Genomic DNA, 10751 nt, shown 5'->3' with positions numbered 1-10751 from the left:
GTAACGCGACCTGAATACAGTTACTTGATTTTTGTATTCTGATTACGTAACGCCGTTACATGTACATTGGATTAATCTATGGATTCACCTTCAGCAGCGTTTTTATCGTTTTAATGCCATTGAACACAACTTTTGATCAGAACAACAGCTAAGGTAAGAGGTTTTTGCTCCGTAAAGCTACGTCGTGTGATGTCTGGGTTCGCTTCCCCTGCCGCGGGTTTTGATCGCACAGTGATGTTACTAATACCTCCAGAATCTGTGGAATCTCAGCTTGCTAGCTGATATCTTGTTTGTGCAGATCCGAAAAGTAATAAAGTGTTTCTACCGTGAGTTCTGTGCCAAGTGCGTTAGAATCTTTCGCTTCTTGTGAGACTTGTGTTTGTTTCGTAAAAATGGCTCGTATCGTCAGTTAGCTGAGTTCCTTCCCGTTAAGTGGGTATGACACATTAATAGGTTTTTAAATGTTAAGATGCCCTGAGACACAGAGAAAAAAAACTGCCGCCCCCGGGCTTTTAAAGCTCTGCAAAGCTGAGGGGAGCCTCAGATTCTGGTGATATTTCTCTGTAGGTTCACCCCATGACTGAGCCCGTTCACATCAAATGTGACATATTTGATACATGTTGTTATATGAATAACAAATGAATCTACTAATAAGGGTAAAGGGAGTTTGTGTGCCCTGAGTCTGTACCTTGGTCAACTCTCCGAGGTGGTTGAGCGCTCCCAGGGCGTAGAGCTGCTCCAGCGCCAACACCAGAGTCTCGTGAGGAGGTGGGTCCATGAAGTCAAAGTGAATGAGGTCATTGATGCCTGCAAGCAAAAAGGAATACCTTATTGCACATCCAATAAAATCAGTTTGTTGGTCTCTATGTCCCACCAGAGAGTGGATCCCCCGCTCACCTAGACTCTTCAGCAGCAGGACGACATTTCCCAAGTTGGTCCTCTGAATCTCGGGCACAGTCGATTCCTCCATCTCATGTTTAAAGGCCCAGGCTGTGTAAAGCCTGAAACATTTCCCAGCAGCCACTCTGCCTGCACGGCCTGCTCTCTGGTTGGCTGAAGCCTGAGAGTGAAACAGAGACAGACAGCAGGAGGTGACAAAACGTTTACAGGCACTAATAATTAGCCTTTCTAAAATATCACAGCTTTAGCCTGCGTAAGGGACTTTTGAAAACCTCTCTACACCTCACTTCAACATAGACTCCCTGTTTGTTAAGCTCTAATAAAAACAGTGAGTAGTTACCCGGGAGCAGGGTGTTACGATGAGGGACTCCATGCCCGTGCGGGCGTTGTAACTCTTCTGTTTGCAGAATCCGGGGTCAATGACGTAGATGATGCCATCTATGGTGAGGGAGGTTTCTGCTATATTGGTAGCCACCACCACCTGGGATTGATAGAGAGAGAACACACAGTGCCAAGTGATAAAGTGAGTAAGCAACACTCAAACAAAGCAGGAGGAAGATTAAGTCCAGTTAAACAAAGGGAACAAAGATGTGATAAAGACACCAAGGCTTTAATCTACCGAACAGCACAAGAAAACTAGGAGACTAAGTCTCTAACGGCCCGTCCACACTACAGCTTCGACAGCTTCAAAAACGGTTTCCAACGCGTCTGCCAATTCAGGCGTTTCAGGCTGCAAAAGCTGAACAATGTTCAACTTCTGAAACCGGAGACGCCGGAGTAGCCAGCGTCAGCTAATCAAATCCTGTTTATGCAAATCTGACAGTTCAATCGGCGTGCAAGTTGGGAGAGCCAGACCGCAGTTCATTTCCTCATATTCCAAACGAGAAATTACGGTAGCAAATCACCCGGTTCTTTGACGATCAGTCTCTGTTCACCTACCGGGATACAAACCGGAGGAACCAGGCATGGAGGGAGGTGGCAGAGACAGTGGGTGAAACTGGTAGGTTTTCGCCTGTTTGGGGAGTTTATATATATATTGCTCGCATAAAATCCACGGGGTTTTTTGCTTTGTATGCCGGGGGCGGGACATTCATGTGATTGGTTGTTGGTCGCGGTGCTCGAATAAAATCCCCAAGCTTCAGACACACCCAGCTCCAAGCTTTTTTTGAAGCTACAGTGTGGACGGGCCGTAAAACAAATCCCATTGTACTACAGCAGCCTCTATTGGTAGATAGCATGGACAGAGCTATTGTGTTATTTACATTAAGATATGTTATATGTTTTCATAGTTTACTGACCATTTGTTTCTGCCAAGATGAAATTAATCCTACAGGGATCTACTACACCCAAGTTATGACACAATTACTGGACATAAAATACACACTGTTTTCACACACACATGTAAATATATCTAATATGTATCTATGACCCAATATGTCTATATGTTCCTTTTAATTCATTTCTTATTTTATCATTTTTAATTTGTATCTTTTGAATCTGTGCTGTCCTGTTTTTCATCCTTACCCTGTTGCTGTTAAACTACTGAATTTCCCCACAAGGATTAATAAAAGGTTCATCTTATTCTTATATAATTGCAAAGGGAACTAATAGCAGTTATTGAAGTATTGTTCACAGAAATGAAGACATGGTCTCACCTTGCGGGCTCCAGGCGGGGTGGGGTTGAAGATCTTGGCCTGCATGTCTGACGGCAGGTTGGCGTAGATGGGAAGGACCAGCAGCTCGGCTATCTTAGATCCAAGCCGCCTGCATCTCTCCTGAAGCAGCTCGCAACACGCTTCAATCTCCTCCTGCAAGAAAACACAAGAGGTCGGTATCTCCTTCTTCCTTTTCTTGATACAATCGTTTAGTCAGCAAGAGTTTGTTTGGCCTTTTTCACATCAACCTGATTGAACTGAACTGAACTGGTTAACGCTTGTTGTTCTAAACTGAACCATACAGCACTCTCAGACACACATTATAGTTAGAACCATGTCTTGAATGTGCTAAAGACAAGGAAGCTTATATGTCTGTACAAACAGGCTGAGGAGTTTTGAGGTGAATATATCTTAATGATTAATTCCAAAATCGACCAATAACATACAAAATAGACTCCCAATCTCCCATTACAATCGTTTCCAAAACTTTAAATCTCTTTATAAAAATCTTGATGAACAATACCTGTCCAGTGAGGAAGACCAGACAGTCTCCGGGCGGCTGGGTGACGTGGATCTGAAGCACCGACACCACGCAAGCTTCCAGGTAGTCTGCCTCTGGAGCCTTGACGACACAACACACAGACACGGACATCAACAGGGCAGTGTGATCTTTGCAAGCAGAGATTATATAGTTTCATTTGACCTTGAGGAACTTTGGACATATTTTTCTTTTTGGTGACCCACATAAATATATGTATATATCCTTTATTGAACCAGGTCAAGACTTTTCCAAGAGCGACCTGGCTAAGGAGGGCAGCAAATTAACACAGGCAATACAGGCAGACAAATACAGCTGTAAAACACAAATAAAATGGCACATGAGCCGGTCAATATGCAAAAGAAAAGAAAAATCATTCAAAACTGGCTACATTTAAAACAACTTAAATGTTGGTATATACGAGCACTCACATCTACTAATGGTTTCTTGTTCTCTGTCCTTTAAGACGGACTTGAATTTCCCCATAGTGATAACATCTGAGAGTGATAGAGACTGTACATCTGTCCCTGGCTCTAGTATGATGTCTTTACTCATCACAACCTTATTTATCTATTGTTCATTCATATTTGTAAAAGTAAGAAATATTATAACTAAGAGAAACTATAGAATAAATCGTGTTCTATCATGATAAACTGGTATGAACAAAAGCAGTGATCTGTGAAAATAAAATCTTGATATCATCTTAATCATACTTACTTTTGTGTTAATAAGATAAAGTGGCAATATTTCATACAGTGTTTTATTTCGCTGTCCCTTTTTCATCAAGCAGACAACATTCACTAATTACCAGATATAATGTAATATCATATGTATCAAAAACTAAATGGATATGCTAGTTCCTACTTTGGTGTAGAAGATATCCACGGGGAACCTCCTGCCAGGGATCCTGAAGACAGGCGCGTCGTCAAAGAAGCAGGAGAAGCGCTCGGTGTCCAGAGTGGCGCTCGCCACCAGCACCTTCAGGTCAGGCCTGAAGCGGGCGATGTCTTTGATCAGACCGAACAGGATGTCTGTGTGGAGCGTCCGCTCATGGGCTTCATCTATGATGACTACACTGCAGGGCGAGGGGAGGACCAAACATACAGGTACACTTAGGGATGTCAGTGGAGGGTGTTGATGAAATAAATACTAACTGATATTTCAAAAACGCCTGACCCAAATTAAAAGTTCAATGTGTTTAGTGTGATGAGGTCATGAGAGCAAAATGAATGAAAACCACTATCTTTCAAAGACAAATAATGAAAAATGAATGCTGAAATCAAACCAGGTTAAAAAGGAAAACCTTTTTTTTTTTTAAATGTTTTTGGTTTCGTCAGTGTGGGCATGTGCGGGTGGAGGGAGGGAGGCGGGAGTGTAGTGAGTGTACTGTGATATTACAATATATGAAATGGCATCGATTATTGAACACTATAATGAAATAAAAAGACTTGTAAAAAAAAAAAAATAAGGAAAACCTGATGAGAAGATATGTATCTCCTTTTTTGCATTACCTGTAGCTGGCCAAGTCAGGCTCAGTGAGAAACTCTCGGAGCAGCATGCCGTCTGTCATGTACTTGAGAATTGTCCTCTCTGATGTGCAGTCCTCAAAACGAATACTGTAACCCACCTGGATGAAGAAACAAAAACATAAAAACACTGATAATACAAAACGGCCAAACGTTTTTAAAAACTAGTAATACACAAAAACATGAATTATAGTGAATCCAAAATGATTTCCTTTAGCCAAATCCACAAATAATTAAAAGTGTTTAAAAGACAAATGGGATCAGCATGATAGTGTGCAAAGCTCACCTCGTTACCCAGCTTAACGCTCATTTCCTGAGCCACTCTAGCAGCCACTGACATGGCTGCCACTCTGCGAGGCTGAGTACATCCGATCTTCATGCCTCCTTGTGTGTAGCCCTGAGAGAGGAACAATGATGGGTAGCATCAGTACAGACTTGGATTTGTTTATATTCTTAACTTCTTCATTACTATGTTGACTTGTATCTCATGTTATTGCCTTTGAGTGGACTTCTGTTATGTATTCTGGTCATGTTTCTCACTCCCATAACTCCCACAACCCATCAGAGACTGCACTGACCTCATCACCTTCAAAAACCTCACCTCTTCAATCTGGCTTTTAATGTGTAATTGTTTTAGTATTATTTGACTTTAACTTTAACTACCGTAATTTTCGGACTATAAGCCGCGCCTTTTTCCCTATTTTTCGACGCTGCGGTTTATATAACGGTGCGGCTAATCTATGGATTTTTACAGCTAACGGCCAACACCTTTAACTCTATGGGCTCTATGGCCGGTCCGCGGACCCCCACCTTTAAGCGGCGGGTTCCAGCAGGAAAAGCTGGAGGCCGGAAAAGAGTGAGACAGGTAGCGCGCAAAAGTAAAAGTGGAACCGAGAGTGGTATGCCGCTGCTGCGGCTTATATTCAGGTGCGGCTTATAGTCCGAAAATTACGGTATATATTTATTTGTTGTTCCTTTCTCTTCACTATATCTGTAAAGCGTATTTGAGCACCTGTAAAAGCGCTAACAAGTTAAATCTATTATTATTATTTTCCTACAAGTAACATGGTTAATAACCGAGTGTATCATGATGCTGTGAAACATTAGGAACTGCACTCACATGTTCCAGGAGGTACTGCGGGATCTGGGTGGTCTTGCCAGAGCCCGTCTCCCCCTCAATGACCAGGATCTGGTGCTCTTGGATGGCAGCCAGCAGGTCCTCTCTGTAGGGGAAGATGGGCAGGCTGCGTCTGACCTCCTGCATCGACTGTTTCTTCATCTCCGCCTGGGACAGAGCTATGGCCTCCTCTTCCTAAACACAACATAGTCACATAAAAAAGGCCTACTTCAGATCTCTGGCATTATCTATTTCACAGTTTTTTGTTTTAACGTTAAACTCACAGACCAGACTGGTGTCCCACATCTTACCACCAGGTGTCGCAGACAGTAGACTAGGCAGCTAATCCAAAGTGAAACAATTAGACGAAGGGAGCCCATGTTGCAGGGATTATAACTGTGCTCTTATTCCGGTTGCCATTTTTTCAACGCTTAAAAAACCGTTATACTCAAATCTAATCTCATCAGAACGTAACTGTTTAATTTAACCAAAAATACTGTTGTCATGGTGTTGCCTTTGCTCCAACACATCAGTGCAATATCACAATTCTGTGAAGAGCCTTCTATGAAAATTACTCGACCGGTTTGCACACTAAACAATTATTAAAATCGATGCATCCAAACCAGGAATATTCCGTGTCAAAAAACTGTGCTTGGGTAATTGGGCTTACTAATAAATCTGTTATGCTAGTAGACACAAATATACCCTCAAGCTTTTAGCCTCAAGCAGTGACATCAAGAACAACCGACTGGACAAATACTAGCCCAATTGATTTAATCGCAACAAAAATGGAGCTTTCGAAAGAATAACCAAGAAGTATCAAAAGAAACGCACCTCTTCAGTGCGAGTTCCCTTCATGGTGATAGCAGTGCTGACGAAGTCGATCATCTCGTCCTCCTCCAGGATCAGCTGGTACTTCTCTTGCTCCAGCCTCATCCCTTGCTCTCTCTCCCTCTTGGCCCCGAAGCTGAGGGAGGCCGTCTTCAGCCTCTCCTCCTCCCAGCGGCCCTGCTCTCCTCCCATCTCCATGGGATGCTCCTCCAGCTCCAGGTCCCTCTGTGGCACCTCCTAAACAATCAAACCACATACGCACACTTTAGTAGCTGACCGTTTGCGCACATTGTCTCAGAGTGTCACATCCCTCGTTCCCACCTTGTTTCTCTTCTCTTCCGGCATGTAGTATCTGTTCTTCCTCTCATCCTGTTCCTTGGCGCCAGCCTTCTTGTAATCTTTAGCCAGGTCTCGGAGGTTGCGTTTGTATTCCAACTCCTTCCTCTCCCTCTCAGTCAGCTCGTCTGTATGGAAAAGGTACTCGTCGTCATGGATCTCTGCCTCCAAATCTTCCAGCTTCTCTGCCTCCCTCTTCTTTAGGTAATCCCAGCGAGAGCGCTTCCTCAACTCTGGCAACTAGAGAGAAACGCAGGAACGGGTGGATCAGAAACTATAGTACATAGTTAGATATTTAACAACTTTTTTAATTCTCTCAAACCATATATTAAGGGTAAAGTAATTAAGAAGAATACATGTGACCATGACATATTATGCTGCTTATCAATATAACATTTGAAACTCGTCAGTCTACCATGTTATTCTGGTCGTCTTCAGCCATTTTCAGCCTCTTCTGAGCTTCCTCATACGCCTGGAGAAAAACAAACAAAAGGTGAAGATGTTAAGCTGCTTGATACATTGAGCTGTATTTGATCAAATGCCTGTGATGTGTTGAAAATGTTCTTGTCTCCCACCTTCTTGTCAGTCCTCTCTGTTATGTTGCGGGTCTTGTCCTTGTCTTTCAGCTTCACTCGCTCTGCAAATGCATCTCGCGCTTCAATGTCCTGCTGTCGCTCTCTTTCTTCCTTCTCCCACTCTTCTTCTTCTTCATCGTCGTTGTTCTTGAGAGACTTCTGATCCCCTTGGCTTCAATTGCCCGCGATATTAGAAACAACATGCATTAGTCATCAGTTATATAAAGCACCCCAGTATTACAAGTACCCAAAGTTAACCTTAGTAGTCCCTGGATAAAAAAATATTTGTAATTTGCTACTCTTTTCTTCATTTGTTTACATCCAATTACTCACCATCTCTCATTGTGTTCTTCTTACAGGTTTTTTTTTTTTTTAACAGGTTAGGTTAGGTTTAACAGGTTTTTTTTTTTTTTTTAACAGGTTACAATCAGGTTTAAATATTGCCACGGTAAGTCGATTCTTAATGTTAATATAGGTGGGACTGTGTAAACAGTTTTTTCTCTGGTTGGAAACAGTTTAAAAAAGAAAAAAAGAATATCTGAATTACCGTTTAGGTGCTTCCTCCTCACTTGAAGACTCACTCTCTTTCTTTTGTCTGATGTGCTTCCTCCTGTTCCCTTTGTCTTTGCTTTTCTTTTTTCCTTTCTCTTTCTCTTTCTCAACCACAACTTCTCCATCACTGTCGCTGTCCTCCAGTAATGTGTATGTCCGATTCTTCTTGTCCATTTCAATGGCTTCCCGTTCCATCGCCCGGGCTGGTTTCTCCACAACCTGTTTGCGAGGAATCTATAACAAGCATGGTGAAAGATTGTTAGAGGTTTTATTCCACCAAAACCATACTGAACTACAACAACTATGGAACTATGTATGTTTTGGCAAAAAGTCTAAACTCAATTAAACTCTTACTCACACTTGTAATACAATCATGCATCCCAATGTGCTTCATATAGCAAGAATAGAACGGCACGGACAAAAAAGAAGAATAAAAACCCCATCAATAATAGAGCTTTTCCATACCTTGTCAAAAAGCTCTTTCGCAAAGGCAACCACACTCGGTTCAATGTCAATCGTGCCCGTCTTCTCCAGTCGCTCCACAAAGTCTTCAGAACTGGAGGCTCTCCTTGCAATGCCGATCATGAATTGAGACACATATCTGTCACTCAACCCGAGAATGTCATGGAGACGGTCATTCACCCACTGCTCCAGATTGGCCATGGTGCCTGTTCAAGGACAATCGTTTTTCTTAATGCTGGTGCTGATGATGAATATTAAAATATAAAGGAAGCCGGTGGCTACAACCAAACATCCAACATAGGTTGTTTATTACACATAGGTAAAGTCATCATTTTAATTTTCCCTGACTTTTTAATACTTGATTTTTATTTTTAAATTAAAATGGTTGATTACCGCAGGACGAAAGAAGGTAACATTTAAAAATGAAGGAATGACTATGAGCTAAACTTGTTAAACACACATAAGAAGGAACAAGAAATAAAGAATATAATAAAATGACGTCAATACGTTGAAACAAATAAGATAAAGTATGTTAAACATGTTTGTATTAAAACGAAAGAGCATTGACGTTTTTAGATGTTGAAGTTTTTTGCAGAAATGTGCAAAATGGTCCAAATAACGACGTATGTTTCACAGCATTAAGTGTGAAGACTATGTAGAGACTATGTAAAAACTAGAGATACAACCTAGTCTCACTTGTTTTTCTGGTAAGTAAAATGCAAATTGGGAAAGTAAAAATGTTGACAGTCCTGGGAAAGTAAAAACTAGCTCTAGCTAAACTAGTATGTCTAGCTATATTCCTTGACAGTTCACTAGACCTTACATTTCAATGGTGCACTAGTGAGCTAGTCTGCTTTTGTTTTTGCAGGGTGGGCTTTAACTTTAGATTAAAAACATTAACGTACAGTTATTTCTTTGACACATAAGCTACTCATTGATTTCACTTACCGCTTCTCAAAATGCTCAAACAACGTTGTTGTTATGGTGGAAGTAGCAGGCTGTGTGTTAGCTAACTCCAGCTACAAGTGTTGTTTTAGCTTGAGATGCAGCTCACAAGCTCCCGGTAAGAACACTTAAAGGATACATCCTTTAGCAGCCGTCTATAATTATGTATTTGTGGCTTTATTTTTCCAGACAAAACACCGTAAAAATAACAATAATGAATTAAAGTTTTGCAACGTTAGCTCTGCACACGCTGAAGTAGGAAGCGGAATGACGTCATGTACAAATAAACGAAGAAGACTGCAGCGCTTATTGTCCCCTAGCGGCCATCTGGAAAACAACACGGTGTTAACAGTCTATTGGTTTTACAAATGTATCGTCAGACTACATCAGGGGTGCCCAACCTTTTTTTAACCGAGAGCTACTTTTACAGGTAAATACACACTTCTACTTGTATAAAAATGACCTTTGTATGATTAATAATTCATAAAATACTGCAGATCCTTTATCTTACCTCTTTCTAATCTACACACATACAAGTATTTAACTGAAGTTACAACAGTGTTGTTGATACAGAGTTGGAGTTTATTCACACGTCACATACTTCAGTGGGTAATGTTTTCAAGAAACATTGAACAGTGCTGCCACATATGACACAGGAAAAAAAGAAAAGACTATAAATTAGGCTTACTAATAAGACAACTCAGATCTGAAGCTACACAGGAATCTGCTGACAAAGTGCAATACAAAAGACAAAATTAATAGAATCAAACCCTTTTCTTTTTTTTGCATTTTAGTAGAGTATAAAAAGAAATGCCTTTAAAATAGGATGCAAGCAACACTAGTTTCTTAACCTGAATTGATAATAGACTATAATCAATTTAAACAGAACAGATCTTATTGTTTGCATTCTTATACCAATGTTTACAATAATTATAATGAATACGTTCAAACAAACTAAAACTTACAGCTGATTAACAACGTATCTAACTTGAGTTTTTATTATATCAAAAACCTGTTGAAATGCTACTGTTATTTTTATTGTCCCCCAAAAGCGCTTCGGCAGCCTCCAGGAATGCTTCTTTCACAACTTCGCCGTCTTTGAAAGACTTCATGTGTTTCGCAAGAACGTGACTGACACGATAAGATGCTATGGTAGCAGCCTTGCTCTTGTTGCTGGGCCTGGTGAAAATGGACTACCGTGCATTTAGCTGTCCTTTTAGGTCCCCGTCCACACAGCAGCTTTTAAAAAATCTTGAAAATCTTGGAGCTGGGCGTGTCTGAAAGGTTGGGGATTTTTTGCGAGCAACGCGACCA

At 41.2% G+C, this 10751-nt stretch overlaps 1 protein-coding gene across 1 annotated transcript; it reads right to left on the bottom strand.

Moving 5' to 3' along the window:
- Positions 1 to 675: 675 nt before the first annotated feature.
- Positions 676 to 9716, bottom strand: dhx16 (DEAH (Asp-Glu-Ala-His) box polypeptide 16; the record flags this gene model as incomplete). The annotated part of the gene is made up of 16 exons (XM_010780036.1): positions 9441 to 9716; positions 8496 to 8698; positions 8026 to 8264; positions 7479 to 7650; positions 7319 to 7375; positions 6889 to 7143; positions 6571 to 6804; positions 5740 to 5931; positions 4906 to 5016; positions 4605 to 4720; positions 3958 to 4168; positions 3079 to 3177; positions 2556 to 2708; positions 1241 to 1381; positions 898 to 1060; positions 676 to 807 (listed from the first exon to the last, which is right to left on the bottom strand). Coding segments are annotated over exons 2-16 (2473 nt in total), but the record flags the coding sequence as incomplete, so codon positions are not given.
- Positions 9717 to 10751: the final 1035 nt, after the last annotated feature.

This window comes from Notothenia coriiceps, unplaced genomic scaffold (assembly GCF_000735185.1).
Source record: "Notothenia coriiceps isolate Sejong01 unplaced genomic scaffold, NC01 NC01_scaffold00021083, whole genome shotgun sequence".
Taxonomy (NCBI): Eukaryota; Metazoa; Chordata; class Actinopteri; order Perciformes; family Nototheniidae; genus Notothenia; species Notothenia coriiceps.
The sequence above is the reverse complement of the archived record's forward strand: the minus strand, read 5'-3'. Positions and strand labels throughout refer to the sequence as shown.